This window comes from Schistocerca gregaria, chromosome 5 (genome assembly GCF_023897955.1).
Source record: "Schistocerca gregaria isolate iqSchGreg1 chromosome 5, iqSchGreg1.2, whole genome shotgun sequence".
Lineage (NCBI taxonomy): Eukaryota > Metazoa > Arthropoda > Insecta > Orthoptera > Acrididae > Schistocerca > Schistocerca gregaria.
The window spans coordinates 264,396,165-264,416,769 of NC_064924.1; the positions used below are offsets into that span (position 1 = coordinate 264,396,165).

General features: G+C 37.6%; 1 protein-coding gene across 3 annotated transcripts in view; it reads left to right on the plus strand.

Annotated features, from left to right (window-relative positions):
- The window catches only part of LOC126272098 (poly(A) polymerase type 3-like), a 149,751-nt gene that overhangs the window by 110,387 nt on the left and 18,759 nt on the right, over nucleotides 1-20,605 (plus strand). For all 3 annotated transcript variants that reach the window (XM_049974677.1, XM_049974676.1, XM_049974678.1), the window contains one exon: nucleotides 4,215-4,349. In XM_049974677.1, the coding sequence (XP_049830634.1) occupies nucleotides 4,215-4,349 (135 nt within the window). The remainder of the gene's footprint in view (nucleotides 1-4,214; nucleotides 4,350-20,605) is intronic.

Below are 20,605 nucleotides of genomic sequence, written 5' to 3' on the forward strand. Positions count from 1 at the left end.
TACACACAAGAACAGATATACACTCAGCTGCAGATTATGAAAATCAGCCTTTCAAATAGGTTCTGTGCTCATACAATTACAGTTTGTGGTAATTTTAATGTGGCCTTGTTATGTTGGCAAAAATACACATTTAATGTAATTGTAAACATGAAACATAGTCTGAAATTGTACTAAATGCTTTCTGTGAAAGTTATTTTGAGCAATTAGTTGAGGAGCCAACACAAAGCATATATTGTTGCAATAATGTACCAGACCTCTAGCAACAAACAGAGAGTATCACATCAAATACAGGAATTAATGGCTACGAGGACATTATAGCGAGACATTACAGTAACATCGAAAGCCACCAAAAATAAATGCAAACTATATATATATTTAATTACTTAAGACGCACATAGCAGTTCACTTATTCCATCCTAACGGACAGTCACTATGATTGTGTGAATCTTTTTATTGTACCTGTCGCGACTCAGCATCTCTGCTATATGGTGAGTGGCAACTTTCCTTCTCTCATGTTGTTACATTCCATCCTGGATTTTCCATTGTTTGATTTTCACCAAGTAAATTAGTAAGATGGATCAGGTCCTCCATGTTATGCAAAACAGTTCAGGGCACAGTTGCAAATTCGGCAATAAAAGTTTACCACATTTACAGGAACACAGTATCTCCAACATGGATGACAGTTTACGTAAACTCAAAAAAATGCAGATTTCAGTGCAAGGTGCTCTTAGTAGTCTTTACAACAAAACGAACTCAAAATCTGGCAAAAAAACCAGAGAGATTCTGGTTATACGTAAGGTACATCCCTCGGGCAAGAGACAGTGTCTTCACTGTCCGATAGCAATGGTAATTATGCTCGGCCATAATGGCTATGTTTGTGAACTGTGACTGTGTGGGATAATTATTTATTTCTAATTTCTGCTACCAGTCACTTTTTTTATTTTATGTTTAATCCAACATAATATGTATGTGCGGATGGATGTGTGTGTGTGTGTGTGTGTGTGTGTGTGTGTGTGTGTGTGTGTGTGTGTGTGTACGAGTGTACACCTGTCCTTTTTTTCCCCCCAAGGGAAGTCTTTCCACTCCCGGGATTGGAATGACTCCTTGACTCCTTACCCTCTCCCTTAAAACCCACTTCCTTTCGTCTTTCCCTCTCCTTCCTGAAGAAGCAACCATCGGTTGCGAAAGCTAGTAATTCTGTGTGTGTTTTGTTCATTGTGCCTGTCTGCCGGCACTTTCCCACTTGGTAAGTCTTGGAATCTTTGTTTCTAATATATGTATGTATGTATGTATAAATGCCTGAAGATCAACAGAACATGTTCGAAGTGTGTTGTATTATGTTAGATTAAACATAAAATGAAAAAGTTACTGGTAGCAGAAATTAGAAATAAATAATTAACAATGGTAATGCTACCATTGGCAGTGCCACCAAAGCAGAGTTAATAAATACTGTTTTCTGAAATTCATTCACCAAAGAAGATGCAGTAAATAGTCCAAAATTCAAATTAAGAACAGCTGCCAACATCAGTAATTTTGTAGTAGATACTTTGTGTACCGAAGCTACATAAGTCACTTTAGAAAGCCAAGTCTTTTGGCTCCAATTGTATTGCTGTGTAGTACATATTAGTGGGGACCGGAAAATGTAGGATATGTTCTGTTTCAAAAATTTGAATATTTTCTTTCCAGAATGGTCATTCCCATTTTCCCCACCTTCCAAAATTTTTTTTAAAGAAGCAGCAGCATTTTCCTGTCAACGAATAGAGTGCTGCTCTGATTTAAGGTGTTTTTCCTACCCAGCTCAATAACCCCATATCAGCAGAACATTGATTTCGACCTTATGTGGTCTTTCATAGCCATCCGATCCATACTTGATAATGCTACAGATAGAATGGATTTGGTACTTAATGTAGCAGTAGAACTGAAAATACTCGATTAGGGGAAGACTTTCGGCCTGGTTGAAATATGTTGCCAGGTTTTATTTCTGGTTGCTATTGTGCACATTGCAGACTCTGACGGTTGACTGCAAGCGTAAGAATTTTGACTGCTTTAGCGTAGAGTTACGCAGGAGAAACAAGCGTCACCTTCCTCTCACAGGGTTTCTGACAGTGACAGCAGAACTTGTCATATTGATTACTGATTGATGGACGAGGATTACTCTCATCAGTTATTTCGAAATAAGTCAGGAAAACAAAAATCAATACACAACACACAGTGTTCAATAACAGCTACCACACAGTTGCTTGCTAAGACTGGCATTGTTGTAAACATTGTCGTTCATGCCTGACTTCTATTGATATTTAACACATTCACATTTACTCTCATCAGCTAAAACTGCTGCTTTAAAGTGCAGTGCATTACACTATCTTTTGAACTTCAGCTGGCAGACAAACATTTGGTATGCATTTCTTCATTCTGAGATTGGTGGACCCCATGGCTGACTCATCTGTTCGATTACACCAGATGGATCTTGTAGAGACTATTCAGTGGCCCACAATTGATGTGATACCAGATCATTGAACGCACCTATGTATCATTGCGCGATCCCATCCCCCCTTCCCGGACACATTTTTATTCATATTATCTTTCTTGTCTGGAGTTTCTCTGATGCTGTGCAATAACCATAACTGAAATCTGGTTACCTTTCTGATACTTGTGGGCTGAAAATTAACCTGTTTCAAACTGTCTGTGATAAAATAGTTCATCTGGGTACAATTCACTATTAAATAGCGTAATTATGAAATTTTGTGTTTTTGTATTTTGAGGCAGAATTCACATATATATTTGCATTTATTGCAAATGTGAATTTTTCAGATCCTTACCAATTAGGTTCCTTTCGAAGTATGTTGATAAAATAGTTCCATTTTAAGCAATCATACACAACCGCTCACTTGATTGAAGATATGTACCTGGAAAGTTGCACGGGTAACACTAGTATGCAAAAAAAGGAAATAGAAGTAATCCAGTGAATTATAGACAGATATCATGGACGTCAATTTGCTGTAGGATTTTGGAACATATACTGTATTCCAACATTACAAAGTACCTCGAAGAAAATTGACTATTTACGCACAACCAGCTCTAATTCAGAAATTATTGCTGTTGTGATACACAACCAGCGCTTTACTTACACGAAGTAATGAAGGCTATCGAATGGGATCTCAAATTGATTCCACATTTCTAGATTTTCAGAAGGCTTTTGATACCCTTCCTCCCTAGCGGCTTCTAATTAAATTGGGTGCCTATGGAATATTGTCTCAATTGTATGACTGGAGTTACGATTTCATACCAGGAAGATCACCGTTCATAGTAATTTTTAGGATGTTATCTGGTAAAGCAAAAGTGCTGTCTAGGCCCCCCCGAGGAAGTGTTATGGGCCTTCTGCTGTGCTTGACCTACATCAATGACTGAAGAGACAATCTGAGGAGCCCTCTTAGATTGTTTGCAGATGATGCTGTAATTTATAGTCTAGTGAAGTTATCAGAAGGCTGTGTGCACATTACTTTTTTGTCCTCTTGTGGAGTATTGCTGTGCTGTACAGTACAAGATGAGATTGACAGAGGACTTGAAAAAGTTCAAAGGAAGGTAGATCTTTATAGAGGAGACTTTGTCACAGATATGATAATATATTTGGAGTGGCAGTCATTAAAACAAGGGTGTTTTTAACTGTGGTTAGTTCTCCAGTACATTATGCTTGAAAGTGGCTGATAAATTACTGAACAAAAACTCGAATACATTGTAGAAGTTAAATTGGCTGTGTACAATACTTCATGGAAAAAATTTAAATAACTAATTTTCTCCTCTGAATGTGAAAGCAGATTGATTGTGAGCATCACCGACCTACATAGGGAGAAGTTACCTTCACAATAAAATAAATCAGAGCTTGCACAGAAAGATTTGTGTGTTAATTTTACCCGTGTGCTATTTGAGTGGAATGGTTAAGAAATAGCATAAAATTGGGTCTGTGAACCCTGTACCAGACAAACTGATGTGATTTGCAGAGTAGTCATGTAGATATAGATGTATACCAACTGTGAATGGTACATAAAAAAGAAGGGACCATGGGGAAATTAGTCTGGCATTCGTCACTACACATTGTGGAAGTGACAGAGATAAAGTGCTATATAATTTATATAATTATTTTCTTAATTTATAATAATTTGTATAATTTGAAGTTACTGGGTGACCGAACATGTTTGCTTCTTTTCTATGCATAGGGTGATGAATCCCCGAGCAGTTCAATAGTAGTTCACTGTTGTGAGGATTCCAACTCTGTGGATGAACGTGGCCTTAGTGGAGAAGAGTTGAGAAGTGAAGAGGATGTTTCTCAGGACATCTCAATCAACCGAGAGGTACAGATAACACATGGTACTTTCATAGGTTCACAAGCCACATTTGTAAGAACTTGTTCTGGATTAGTCATACAACTTCATTCAGTTGTGTAACATGTTTTTATGTCCAGGTGGTTGGTGATCAGGAAACTCTGTTGAATTTGGAATTTTGGAAAGTTGATCAAAACTGCAGATAATTATTGTTTAATGTAATGCTCTGTAACACTGTCATGGAAGAGTGATTTTTATTATTGTTATTTCATATCATAGCTAAAAAGTTATATTTTCTACTGCTTGTTCATACAGCTATACAAGCTGACATGATTAATTTAAAATTTTGTTTCACTTGTAGTTCCTGGCAGTTTTGTCATATGTTAGTGGTTGTACATGTTGCAGACAAGTTGCATAGATGGCTTTGGCTTTTCCTCAGACTGAGCTACGTGACTGGAAGTTTTGATAATAAAACAATGTTTTAATGTTGAACAGTTGAATTCTAGGAGCCAGGTGTCCCAAACCGAGAGAGATTGGGCTATCTCCAACAAACCTCCTACCAACAGATTGAATTCACAAAACTGATATCTGCTACTTTAATAAAATACAAAGTGAACTTACTCTTTAAACACACACACACATAAACGAGAGAGAGAGAGAGAGAGAGAGAGAGAGAGAGAGAGAGAGAGAGAGAGGAGTAAGCAGAAAGCAATTCAGAATTGGTTGCTTGGGGTTAAAATTACTTTATGAAGTGTTTAGTCTTCTTGTGTAAGTTTCATCAATGTTGTTTTGTACATTATTATAAATTGGAAAATGTGCTGGCCAGACCAGGTGACAGTGTTCTAAGTACACACTGTGAGGCACAAATTTTCCATTGTGTAGAATGTAAGGTGTGAATCTTGAAAAGTTCAAATGAAGTAAACATTGCTTGCAAGTTGTATAAAAAATACGGGATGGCCAAAATTAAACTGGCTTGTTGAACATTTGTAAGTCCAACCTAAAATAAGTTGCATAGTGTGAGGATCCTTTATCCTCAAACATCAAAGGGATTTGTTACTTTTTGGCATATTTTTTATTTCTGTCCAGTGGTGACATGTGGCATTAATTATGCGTCAACAGTTGGTTAAGCTGTGCTCAGTGGTAAAAAAAAAAAAAGTCTTTAGTATCAACAATGTTTCAGGATTTATCATTGTTGTTCGTATTGGGTGTAAGATTTGAAAAAAAATCATCACAAAACTACCAAAAACTTCTTTAATTTGGGTTTATTAATGCTCTTTGCATTAAGGGGCCTTCCTTTAAATTGAGGTAATGGTGTCTGTGACTTCAAGATGATCACTTGACCAAAACAAGTTGTCGATAAATAAATGCACATTGCAGCAGCTTTTGGTGGTTTTGTGATGCCATGTTTTACAAATACATTGAAGCTGTGCTGCACTGTGTAAAGAAGATATTTTGTAAGATTTGAATGAGTTGTTGCAGCTGGTCAGTAGCATTCTTTAATTAGTCAAGTTTGTGACAGAGATGATGTTTTAATGTGGAAGAATTTCTCAAAAAGTCATGCCGTACAAGCATTTTTCAGACATCTTGTATTCCAGTTGTTGGTGTTTATGTAAGAAACAGCATAACAAAAAATAAGTTTGTTATATGTAATCAACGATTTGAACTTGCAGCCTTCATGGTCTATATCACTGTCCAATTCTATTTACAAAATTTCACTACACCATTAAAGCAAACTACAGATTTATGACCCACAGTTTAAGAAAGTATAAGGTAGGGTTAGAGTAGAAGAGGATTAATATGGCATTACCATTTCAGTGGAATTAGTGCCCTGGTTTATGTGCTGAGACAACTTTTGAACTGCTTGTATCAATTTTTACAGTTCTGTTTGCTGTTAGATTGTTCTCACAAAACACCAAACACACTTCTAAGGCTTGTTTTAGTTGCACCACCCTGTACATTAATTGACCAGTAAATTTTGCATTCATGTGGCCGTGTTTAGTTGGAATACCATTTTCTATTTATGTTTACCCTAATTGACCTACAGAGCTGAGAAAAAAATTAAGAAAAAAGGTCACTTTTGCATGTTGTGTCACTGCCAAGTAACATAGCTCAATGACACTTGGACCATGCATTGGAAGAACTGCTACAGTATAGTACATAACATAACTAAGAAATATGCAAACAGAAATGAAACTCTTATTACAAAAATTACACTGAAGGTGCTGTGATTTATGATCCTGTGGCAATTACAAAAGGCAGGACATGGTTCTTCATAAAAAGTGTGATCACCACGGATGTCAGTGCATGCTCTGCAACACCCACCCATGCTGGCCACAAGATTGGTAAGGTTATCTTGTTATTGGATGGGCTGCAATACATCTCTCCAATGCATCTCACTCATTTGTGCATGTGGACGTTCTGTGATACGTCTTCCCAACACATCTTAACACGTGCTCAATGCGATTTAAGTCGGGGCGGGTCAGCAGTCCCCTAGCTGAATATCCTCTTTTTCCAAGAGCTGCTCCACCTTTGCAGCAATTTGATCATGCATTGTCATCCATAAAAATGAACTTGGGGCCGAATGTATCCATAAAAAGACATATATGGGGAAGGATTACAATCACAGTAATTTTTAAAGTGTGCCTTGTTCAAAGATTCGGAGGTCAGTACGCCTCACAACCTTATGCCTCCCAATACCATAACACCTGTACCATCAAAACAATCATGTACCACAGTGTTCCTGGGTGCATTACGTTTTCCCACCACTCACCGTATGAGGGCCCAGCATTGTTGAACATCATCTATTTGGTGGTCTAGGTGTTACGGTGGAGGAGCTCTTGGAATGAGAGGATATTCAGCAAATGGAGGGGCAGGCATGTTCCCCCAATTTAAATACCATCAAGCACGTGTAGGATGCATTTGGGATACAGCTTGCAGCGTGTCCACATGCACCAATGACCATCTAGCAACTGTGAACCATACTATGGAGAAATAGAACATCCTACCACAAGAACGTTGCAAAGTGTGCAGTGCAATGATCATATACCCTATTGGGATCTGTGTCCCATCTGTTGTGATGTCCAAGGGACCATCATAAATCACAGTGACTTTAGTGTAATTATTGTCTTTGAATGCTAATGCCATTTGTGTTCATCTCATTGGATTTTTATTTCAGTTACCTTCTCTACTGTAGCAGTTCTATTTATCTGTGAGGCTCAGTGGTAAGTGCCCGACTACAAATCAAAAAGTCTCTGGTTCGACACATGATCAGTCCAAGGATATTTATCCATCACATATCACATCTTTCGCCTCTGGCTGTTTATGTGAAAAATGCTGAGTGACACCGTTGTTCTGAATCCATATTAAAACTGTAGGTCCCCCTATAAGTAGCTAGGTAAGTCAGTTCAAAAGTTGGGGGAAGCAACAGACTATCACCTCCAGGAGGACCATGCCTGGTAAAGCTCTGTAGTGTTCAAAACAATCTCTAGGTTGATAATTGCATTAATTACTTATGGCCCAAGTTACAGACTATGTTACTAGGTAGTGACATGCTATGTGTAAGTTACTTCTGTGCGTAAGTTTTGCGCATCGGTCTATAAATTATTTGAGTCCGTAATTTCTATTGACCTCACTGTTGATACTTAATGCAGCATAATAATTATTAGGACAATAGTTTCTTATTTGCCACTGTGCACAGATTATTTTTCACCTTTGCATACATGCACAATCAAAAATTGGTGAATGATGGTAGGTAATGTATTTTTTCCTTGTAATGATTTAAGTTGCCACTGTTTTAATATTTGGAATGTCCATTAGTTGTGTCTACACAATAATACACTTGCACTTCATATTTCAGTAATGCATGTACTGTGTGTCAGTCAACAATGTAAAAGGCTGCTCAGAATGTAATGTTGGAGCATTACTCAGGACATCAGCACTTAATGAAGGCTGAAAAGGCAATATCAGTATGAAGTGCACAAAACTTCACTATATCACAGTGACATGGTGTATGTGCAAGATATGAGACCATCCACATACAGTGTGTGGGTTGAAGTCAAATGAAGGGGACTGCCAACAATAGAATCACAGTTTTATGCATTGTGCATTAGGTAACTGCATCATTTGTGTTTAGCCTTGCCATTTTGGTGCTGCTCTGTGACACAAGTACACCCTTGACACCTTGCATCACATGCATTGATTGTTGACTAAGCACTTGAATTGTGGCTTCACAATTGTAAGAAGATACATCATCATTCTCATTTGAAAATGTTGCTGTATTCATGGTGGTGATTTTATTGTCTGTGTGAAGCAATTTGTAATTATTGCAATATGGCCACACAGTTTTCCAACACTTATGGATGCCTTCGTTTTCTGCTATTCATTTTTGGCCCTTGTTTTTTTTAGAAAGGATTTGTAATATTCTTACACATTACCATATTTACATCAGTATGAGCTAATAACTATTATAGTTGAAATTTGTATGAAAATTAGTAACAGATTATTCCAGTTTTATTCAGCTTATTAGCATACTTGTTGAATATTAATAATATCTTCGTTGGAGTAGATCTGAAAAATGTAGACATAGATTAGATAGTGGTTCCTTTGTTTGCGACATTTGCAAAAACTTGTTTTGGTTGGCAGTTAATTACTGATGCATTTCTTTACTCAAAAGCGACTTTGCCTTGATTTTGTATTTACATCAAGGTGGATGTGGGACTTATCTGAATTCTATTTGTCCTTCTATTCACAAACATCCTACATCATGACAGTCTCATTTAAATAATAAAACTGACAAAGATTTCTCACGTTATAGAAATGAAAAAGGAAAAATAAGAGGAAGATATGTAGTACATCAGCTAGAAAGGTGTTATGGATTCAGCATGTGTTTCAGTTACTGGAGGAGCAACAATAAGTGAAAATGTTAATTGCTTCCAGTAAGAGAGGCAGTAGTTAACGCTTCTTTTGCCATATTACAAAAGCCAAAGTTGTTATCACTATCACTGCCTCTTTATGTATCAGGAACACTCAAATTAAATTTCGAAACTTCATAAAATGAAATCTCCGGAATCATAGATCCCTTCCTCTTGCAACAGCAATAAAAAAAAAAATTAACAGATAAATAGATAACAGACGTGCAAAATTGGAAATTGTTAGTAAAAATTTATTGAACCAAACCATGCAAATTATTTACATAATTCTGAATTAATATCTGGACCTTATGCATGTCATATTCAGTTTCTTTTTGTTTCATTCTAATTGTCTCTGTTCTCTCACTTTTCACAGTATGTTATCAGTTTCCACCCTATCTTTCCAACATAACATTTTCCATTCTCTGCTAAGTCAACACTTCAAAAGCCTTCAGCCTTGCTGTATCTTTCATATTCATGTTGGCATATTTATTTATTGACCGTTTATCATTATGTGGGTTTTGTCAGGTGTGTACATATCAGTGATGATTGCACTGTATACAGTATCCTTCAATTTGTCCCATGTCTTGCCACAAACATAGGTCCTCTACAACTACCCCCCTCTCCCTCCCCCCTCCCCATTTCCCATCCCCCCCCCCCCAGTCCCCTCTCCTCCATCTCTGTCTCTCTTGAGATACTGTCATCCCTACCTTGCAAATAGAAAAATTAAACCACCCGATTATACGCCCTCTAAATGTTCATCTGCTCAGTAGTAGCTAGCAAACCTTGACATTAAGTTACTTGTTAGAAAATTGTGTGAGTAAGCCATAAATATTGTTTTATCTGTCATGTGAGCACAGTACAATTTTTGTTTTAATGGTCATGTTAGTGTGCTATAACATGTTGTGGTCATTAGTCTGGCTGTTCTTCCCCATAACAATGTGAGAATGCAAACACTGAAAGATCTAGTAGGCTCTGGCTCAATTGTCTTGTCAATAAAACTGAAGAAAGGGTATGATTTGCACTTGCAAGAGGCATTTCTTATGGCGAGTGCATAATGTTTTTTGTTTCAAATATTTAATGCATAGCCACTCAGATAGACACAGAATGCTCCTAGTCGAGCCAAACCAACTCTCACTATAAATTTAACATCACCCTTCCAGCAAAGACGAGAGATGAACTCATAATTATGATTATATTTATTTAATCTTTTTAGATAGATGCTGATAATCAAAGAAGCCACAGATAGAGTTTAAAAAATAGTAAGAGAGAAGGGTTGTTGCACAGAAAACTTCAGACTCATTAGGTCTCAACTAAAAATTCACAAAGCAGCAGCTCTCCTTGAGGAAAGACATTAATATATCTGGTGGCTTTTTGATGATCTTTGCTAATACACCTTGTGGTACTTTTTCCACTACAATTCTAATCCCAAACATAATCCTATTTATACATTTTGAAATCATTCTCTCTTTCAATTCTAAATTTAAATCAAAACCATAAACAGATATAACTCTTATAAGTAGTCCTTTCAGTGAATGCTGCTGTCATGTAATGATTACCTAGTTTTCTATCAGAATCAAGCGTTTAATGACAATGAAAGTCATTCTCATTAATTTTAAACTTTATGAAATTCACACTATACTGGAGCTGGAAAAAAATATGCAAATATCATGAGGAAAGTTTGCTTGAATTCAAATGCAATGCTAGCCAAGCCTACAGGCTGCACTGTTGTATTTGACCGCAAATGGCACCTGTGGATTGTCCTCAATACAATGCAAATGCCACTCATGTGGAGAATGGTGTTCTGTATAGCTGTGAGTGCATTATGTTGGAGCTAAGTGAATTCAAACCTGGGCAAATTGTTGATGCTTGTATGATAGGCGCTTCCATATCCAAGGTAGCCAAACTATGAGTGTTTCAAGAGAAACCAGTTTGAAGATTTATACTGCATGCAGGGAAAGTGGAAAAATGTCATAAACAAAGTTATAATGAGGACAAAAGTGTAGTGTATGTTGAGTAATCGTGATTAACAGTCATTGAAAAGGATAGTCCAAAAAATAAGATGACAGCAGGAAAAATCGCTACAGAACTAAATTTCATACTAATTAACAGAATATCCATAAGCAGGGAATTGCACGGAAAGCTGGAACCGCAAAACTGCTTGTCAGTGACATAAATGCCCGTAACAGAAAAACGTGGTGTGAAGGCCATAAAACTTGGACTGTGGAGCAATGGAAGAAAGTGATGTGGATGGACGAGTCCGTTTTATACGGTTTCCGACTTCTGTCCAAGTTTACATCCCAAGAACGAAATATTTTGATAATTTGAGCATCCATAGTATGATATTCCCAAGCCTCAGGTTTGTGCAGCAAGGCCACATTACTGCCAAGGATGATGTCTCAATTTTGGCTGATCAAGTCCATCCCATTGTGAAATGCTTGTTCTCCAATGGTGACACTGTCTTCTGAGACGACAGGACCCTTGTTCAACAGCTCATGTCCAGGACTGATTTTGTGAGCACAGGGATGAACTGTTGCTTCTCCCTTGGTCACGACTGTCATCAGATCTCAAAATTATAGAGCCATTGGGGCCTACTCTGGAGAGAAGGATGCATGATTGGTATCCACCTCCATAATCATTACCTGAATATGCCTCTATTTTGCACAGAGAATGGTATAAGATTCTCTTGAAAACCATAGAGGACCTGTAATAACTGTTATGAGGTGACAGAAAGCTGTTCTAAATGCCAGTGGGTTTCCTACACCATATTAGGCATGTTAATGTGTTGCATTTTTGGTGTTTCCATATTTTTGTCCACCCCCTGTATTTCTCCCACTAGTCAAGCTGTCGTTGTACAGAGCTCTGTCTCATACAGAGAACTTAAAATAAGTCTCTCTTCTTAATGTTAAGATTTGTTCAGTCATATCATTCATGTTTCTCCTGTTTCATCTCAGTCTTACAGTAGTGTCAAAAGTTTGCTTTTGTACTTCACCAAATTGACTTTCTGAAGACTTTAATTTGTTTTATATGTGTATTTACTTCATTAAATTATTCATTTATTTCATTCCTAACAATATCACATAGCTTAACTATCTCAGAATGTAATTCCCTTTTAAATTTAATATAGTGGGTTTTAATTCATGTATTTTTTTATTTGTCTGAGCCTTTTCTTGTCATGACTCAGCCGTGATACACAGTGTCACACAAGCAAGAAAAGTAAAGATGTTTTGGAGTTTATGCAGCTCACTGGCTTTTCTGTGCAGCGTGCTTCACTGCACTGCTGTAACATGGTGAAGCTGTGAAGTGGGATCACAACTGTGTCTCATGCTGGAAATTGCTACATGATTGCCCGTTTCCCACTGAAATCAGCTGCCGTCTGCCAAGCAGTTGATCATTTTTCTTTTGTTCAGTCATCTTTTAGCAGTACTTATTTATGTGGTACAATGCTGTGACCACTAATTGTATATCATCGGCACCAAGTTCCTTCTTGATCACTGGTTTGTGACACTTGGATTAGCATGTATACCTTCTTTCATGGATCAGTCATTTTTTCGGTTGCTAAGGGCTACACCACATTTTCATAATAATTTCTCATGGATAACAGGTTTTTCCTCTCATATACTTAACTCCACTAATCTTCCTTATCAGTTTTTCTTTAATGTTCATCATTTTAATCCTCTTTTGTGGTTTATGTGTAGTCTCTTGTTAGTTTCAGTTTTTAATTCACATCCAACAATAAATTTCATCTGTCCCCTTCACTGGAATGTCACAAATGAGGTGTTATGTTTAACATGATTTTGCCCTTCTTTACCTTTTATTCTTGATCAATCTACCTTTTTACATTCAACTTCTGATCTCTCTTCTCTTGCATTGCAGTTATGAATTGTTACACCACATTTCTAAATCTTTTCCAGATAACTCAAGAGATTTCAATAGTATTAACTACATTTGTGTTCTCTTCACAAAACATACATAACTAGTTTAGTTTACATTTACACTGTCTTGGTTCAGTGTCATGTCCCAGCTCAGAATCAGAAAGAATAACAAAGATTATTTTAGTTGCTCTCTCTTCTTAACAAGATTCTATTATTTCTCCCTACGTTTTGGAACTCAGCGCATCTCCAAGGCAGGGCAGCAATCCATGGGAATTTTGTCACTGCAGTTGTAGTCCTATGTTAAAGATGTGCATCATCCTTCGATAAAACTCACCACCTATATAAATAAAAATGTTAGTGTTTGTTTGTTCAAAGTCGTATGTCTCTGAAAGTTCATCATCGATTGATTTGATATTTTGACACAACGTTGTATTTGAATAAGTGAACATAAAGTTTTTGCTAAACATATCCCCTTTATATATTATGTATACCATATGGAACTTCAGTGAGTATATGAAAATGCATATATTATTTGAATGCAATGTTGTTTCAAAATTTCAACGCTTTCAGTGAGGAATTTTAAGAGATTTATGATTTTGTACAAATGAACATTTAAATTTGTACAAACGTAAATGATTGTGTCTCCAGTATCTTAAATCTCCATAATTTCTTCACAGACTGCTTTGAAATTTTAACACAATGTTACACTTAAATGCATGCATGTTTTTACGAAGCTGCTAGGATGCCACATATAATGTATGTAATAATTACAGGTGAAATCAATAAAAGTGACAATGTTGTTTTGTACAAAATTGTGAATGACCATATGTTTTTCACTGATCGTTTAGAAATTTAGACATAGCAGTCCATTCAAATACACACTTTTTTTATACATATGCACCCTTTGTCAGAAAACTTCTTATACTCTGTATGTCGAGAGAAGAGCTCTGACAGCTGGCAGCACAGTTGCCAGTATTCGACACAGACAGGCAGCGAGAGGGGTGGGGGGTGGGGGGGGTGACAGGCCTTCTCGTCCCGCCACCCTTCGACCCACGGCAACACTCGGCTCCTTCAGAATCTAATGATATCTTTTGACAAATAAGTAAGTTACTGTGTACTTGAAAATGGCCAGTGGCCGAACTCTGGACTGTATAAGAATGAAATAAAAATTGATACTGTCAAACGACGATAACATCATTTAAAAAAATTACCATGACTATGGTTCCAGCCAAAATAAAAAATACACAGTCAGATTTTCAACATTAACAAGGTGATGCAAATTACAAAAATGTTAGGTGTAAAATATCGAATAATTTTTCATGCGGGAGGACAGAAAACCCAAGATCATCATCTGATTGATCATATCTCGTCACGGCCACATAGTCTTCGGTATCTTTGCTGCTGCTGTCCTCATCATCTGATAAAGAAATTACAGTATTATGAACGGATTCTTCTCTTATACCTTATCACAATATTCTTCCAATTTCCTGGTGTTATTCAGGTGACAGCTTCATTTACCAGCCTCTTTGTCTCGCAGTGTTAAGGTTTTGTTTCGCTCTGTATAATCTGCTTTTATTTGAGCCCAGATGAGTTCAGTTGCGTTGTAATGGCAGTGGAAGTTGTATAACTTTGGGACCGTGGTTCTCTGCTAACGTATCAATCACATAATGCTTCTTCTATGGCTTGTATTGTTTCACTAATTCCGGAAGTTCCGCTTTCCGCATATTGTGTTCAAAGCCTGTTTTACTCTCTTTCAACCAGCTCTCCTTACAGCAGCCAATGGTGCCTGATGTAATTGTACAGAATGGTATGGCGCATTTTCCATTACAAAAACACTACCATAACAGACATTTGGTAGCAAACGAGTAACAAATCAGTCTTTGAATGTATCTGCATTAATCTCCTTGTGTTAGTCTACATTTCTTTTTCGCTGAAACATCATCATAGCACCGGGCAAAAAGCCATTCATAGAGCCAGCATGAACTATAATTATTCGCCCTCTCTTACCAGTTGGCATAGTCATAGTTCCATGGTGTGTATCGTTTGTCCATGCAGTGGAATGTGCATGACACACGTTGACCCATGTTTCATCAATCCATATTACATTTTCTGGATTCACTGCTAGCAACTCGCGCAAGAAATTACATCTCCATGCTACAATGATCAATGTTCCATTAATACCTTTCGATCTGAGAACTTTTTCCAACAGAAGCCAATTTTTTTCAAAACAATGGAGAGACTTGTCATTCTGCCTGCGAACAAACCACTGTCCTCAACTTTTTAAGTGTCGGACACTCCTTCCTGCTGTAGTACGCATATATGTGTTGCCTCATAGCACTTTCGTCAGATTTGTCTGTTTCAGTCACACGACGTGATCTCTTCTTTGACTTTCCAGGTGTTACAATAACAGGGCTCACAGCTGAATTGACAGCTTCTTTATCATTTGTGATACTCTTCACTGTCGCTGTAGAGATGTTCAATGCTTCGGCCACTCTGTTGACCACTTTACTCACTGATATCAAAGGCCTAGCAATGTCCCTTTCCATTTCAAAGTAAACATGCAATCTGTGTATAAATTTGCATGCTTGGGATTACAGGGTAGCTCCTTTTCCAAAAGCCCTCTTCTCTGTGCAACAGGCAGCCATTTTCCGCTTGTACACAGCAAGAAACTCACAGAAGTAGCGGAATGCACATGTATATGTATACATATATATGTATACATGTCTGTTTGTGTCTGTGTATGTGCGGATGGATGTGTGTGTGTGTGTGTGTGTGTGTGTGTGTGTGTGTGTGTGTGTGTGCGTGCGTGCGCGAGTGTACACCTGTCCTTTTTTTCCCCTAAGGGAAGTCTTTCCGCTCCCGGGATTGGAATGACTCCTTACCCTCTCCCTTAAAACCCACATCCTTTCGTCTTTCCCTCTCCTTCCTGAAGAAGCAACAATCGGTTGCGAAAGCTAGTAATTCTGTGTGTGTGTTTGTGTGTTTTGTTCATGTGCCTGTCTGCCGGCGCTTTCCCGCTTGGTAAGTCTTGGAATCTTTGTTTTTGATATAATGTATATGTATACACACGTACCCGAACGTAGCATGTGGCACAAGTGGCTGAAAGCAGCAGTCACGCAGCACTACAGCAACACTGGGACGTTGCCATGGTAACGTAAACAAAAGCTCACAATCTGATTGCCCGTTGTGGATGCGCAAAGCACGTGTGCCAAGGCTGCATCAACTGTCAGAGCTCTTCTCTCACTGTATGGAGTATAGGACAGGATTTTTTTTTTTATTTCTGTTATTGCAATACTAAAAAGGAACAAATGTTTTAATGTTATCTGGTATGTGTGCATCCTTGAACTGACCTTGGTCATGTTTCTGTGCCAGCTCAGTAGGTGGCAGGGTCGTGCTGAGCAACATACTGTATGGGTTCTTGGCGCATTAGTTATGTGGACGTGATGGATGCTAATTGTGAGCAAAGAGTGAACATTAAATTCTGCTTTAAGTGCAGTAAAACCCCTAGTGACACCTGGACAATGACTAAGCAAGCATATTCGGGCGAGCACTTTGAAGAAGTCATGTTTTTGTGTCACACTAAAGGTTTTGTGAAGGCATAGATTCAGTGCAAGACAATCCGAGAGCTGTTCACCTGTCTACAGGACATACCCACGTGAGGCATATAAGGCAGTTATTGCAAGAAGATCTTCATATAACTGTTCATGCAATATCAGAAGAATGTAATTTGGATTGTGACATGTATCATTAGATTTTATGCGAAGATTTAGGCAAACAGAAGGTTAACATGAAACTCATCCCTCACACGCTAACACATGAACAGAAAGAGGAAAGGCAAAGAATTTCTGCTGAACTACTGGATAGAGCCAGGTGGGATCCCACATTTCTGTCAAAGATTATTGCTGCTAATAAAAGTTGGTGCTACAAGTATGACTGTAACACAAAGCATCAAATGCTGAATGGCATTGTGCCAGATCACCAGCCTCAAAAAAAGGCAAACGACAACCTTTGAGAACAGAGGCAATGTTGGTTGCATTCTTTGATAGTAAAGCAGTAGTTCACTATAAGTATGTTCCTCCAGCAGCTCAAACAGTGAACCAGACTCTTTACACTGAAGCCTTGAGACATTTGTGACAAGCAATTCGATATCATTGCTCTGATTTGTGGCATTCTCACGAATGGTTCTTACTGCTTTATCTGTTACCGAGTATCTGGGCAGACAGTTTTATTATTGCCATTCTACATCCACATATTCATGCAACCTCTTACCCTGCAAACCCCCTCCTGCAAATGAAAAGGTGACTGAAGGGAAAGACTCATTAAATATTGTGTGTCCGCAGCTCAGTGTCTAGTGGATAGTGCTGCTGCCTCTGGATCACAGGGTCCCGGGTTCGATTCCCAACTGTGTTGGCATTATTTTTTATATATATATATATTTTCGGGGACTAGGTGTTTGTGTTGTCCTCATCATTTCATCATCATTCGTGATGCTTTGTATGGGCACCAATCATCATCATGAAATATCACAGACATCCAATGGGCTTTGACAAATTAGCTTAAAAGTATTGCAATTGAAAATTTCCCTGCTTGCTTCCAAGACCTTCTGAAACGTTGGCAACTGTGTGTAGATAGCAGTATGGACTACTTCAGTAGGAGCTAGATTGTTACTTGGTAAGTGCTACTTTCCCTTTTTTTTTTTTTTTGGAGCTGTTTTGAGAAACGGAGTAATAATTATATTATTACCAAAAATCTTGAACTTTTCTTGAACAATTTAGTTTAAATTTCTACGCAGTGCTCTATTTTTTTCCAATATAGTAAAACTTTGTTAGCCAACAGGAAAATTGTACTTTTTGCCTATCATCTATATTTAAAATACTGCTACAGAATCTGCATGTGCTAGAACAAAGAGAGAGGGCAGGAGAGGAAATGAAGGGAGAGGGGTGGGAGGAAATGGAGTAAGGGGGGGAGAGGAGTAGGACAATGAGAGGGGGAGGAGGAGATGGGCAGATAAAGCAGAGAGGAGGTATAGGTAGATCCAGTTCCCTTACATATTAGAAAAACGTGCTCTCTCTCTCTTCTCTCTCTTCTCTCTCTCTCTCTCTCTCTCTCTCTCTCTCTCTCTCTCTCTCTCTCTCTCTCTCTCTCTCTTTCGTATGTTTTTATTTTATTTTTTTATTTTTATTTTTTTTATTTTATATAGTTCCGTAAGACCAAATTGAGGAGCAAATCTCCAAAGTCATAGAAAGTGTCAGAACATGAAATTATAACATAAAAGCTATAATAGATAAAATAAAATATTTATGGACCCAAAAAAAGACAAGCCATAAGTTTAAGTAAATGCAGTCGACAATATAACATAGGAGTCAACTTAATTGTTCCAGAAACTCCTTGGCAGGATTGAAGGAGTGACCCATGAGGAAACTCTTCAGTTTCAATTTGAAAGGGTGTGGTTTACTGCTAAGATTTTTGAATTCTTGTGGTACTTCTTGAAAATGGATGCAGCAGTATATTGCACAATAGTCAAGGAAGTGCGGTCCAGTTGCAGATTGGATTTCTGCATAGTACTAACTGAGTGAAAGCTGCTAATTCTTTGGAATCAGCTGATACTATTAACAAGAATTGACAGTAAAGAATATACACATTGAGAGGCCAATGTCAGAATACCAGACTAGTGAACAGGGGTTGACAAGAGGTTCACAAACTTACACCATTTATTGCCCAAACTGCCTGTCTCTGAGCCAAAAACATCTATTAAAATGGGAAGTGTTGCCCCAAAATATAGTACCATACGACATAAGCGAATGAAAATAAGGAAAGTAGACTATTTCTCGTGTCGAATAATCACTTACTTCAGATACTGTATGAATATTAAAAATGGCGGCGCTAAGCCTAAACATGGGCCTTTTACAACAGTTTACTATCTATCTAGAAATTTGAACTGTTGAGTTTCGCTAATCATATGCCGTTTCTCTGAGATTAAAATGTTAGGTTTTGTTGAATTGTATGTTAAAAACTGAGTTATACTGTGATTTAGGGTTAGTTAATTTTACACAAGCAAAGAACTTAGGTCATGAACTGTACTATTTGAAACAGAGCCAACATTGCACACAACATCCTTTACTACCGAGCTAGTGTTATCAACAAACAGAAATATTTTAGAATTAGCTGTAATACTAGAGGGCAAATCATTTATATGAATAAGGAAAAGGAGTGGCCCCAGCACTGATCCCTGGGGAAACCCCTATTTGACCGTGCCCCAATCAGACCCCACATCACAGTCATTCTCAACACTGTGACCTTTTGCTGTTTGTTGTTAAAGTAAGAGGTGAACCCATTGTGAGCAATTCCCCGTATTCCATAATGATCCAACTTCACGAGCAATATTTTGTGATCAACACAAACAAACACCTTAGTTAAATCAAAAAAGATGCCTAGCATTCGAAACCTTTTGTTTAATCCCTCCAGTACCTCACAGAGAAAAGATAATATAGCATTCTCAGTTGTTAAACCACTTCTAAAGCCAAACTGTACATTGGATACCAAATTATGTGATATGAAATGGTCAGCTATCCTTACATACACAGCCTTTTCAATAATTTCAGCAAATACTTGTGGTATCGAAATAGGTGTAAAATTATCTACATTATCCCTTTCTCCATTTTTATAAAGCATCTTTACTACTGAGTACTTTAATCATTCAGGGAACTGGCCATTCTTAAAGGAAAAATTATAGATATGGGTAAGTACAGGGCTAACATGCGGAGCATAATACTTTAATATGCTGCTAGGTACTCCATCATATCCATGAGAGTCCTTAGTCTTTAGTGATTTATTGACTCAATCTCCCCCTTGTCAGTATCACAGAGGAGTATTTCAGACATCAATCTCAGAAAGGCATTTTCCAAGAGAGTTGTGTGTTTCCATGTAGAAACTAAATTTTTATTTAATTCTCCAGCAATGCTGAGAAATAATTGTTAAATACTGTACATATATCTGATTTATCAGTAACAGAAATATTTTTACTTTGAACTGACTTTATATTGTTGACTTTGTGCTGCTGACCATACACTTCCTTCACAGTGCATTTCAGTCGTATGCTGGTAATACTGTCATTTGCATTGTCTACATTTTCCACACAGTTAATCATTTCTTATGCTTTAATCACTCCTCTTTAGTTTCTCCCATTACACTGTCCTCCTGAGTAGTAAATTACACATTCTTCTGATTACAGTCTTCGTGTCCATCCTACAGTATCTCAGCAACTTCTACCGGGCTAATTTTATTTCTAGCCATCTCTCTTTCACAGCAACTTCTACCGGGCTAATTTTATTTCTAGCCATCTCTCTTTCAAGATTTTCCAGTTTCCTGAGATATTAGTGGCAGCACATTTTACCTTCAGGTATAAATCTAACATGAAGGAAGCCATATTTTGCATAGAAAATTTTGACTGTGTATTTCTGGGAAAGTAATTTGTTGTAGTATTCCATTACCTTCCTTAATCCTG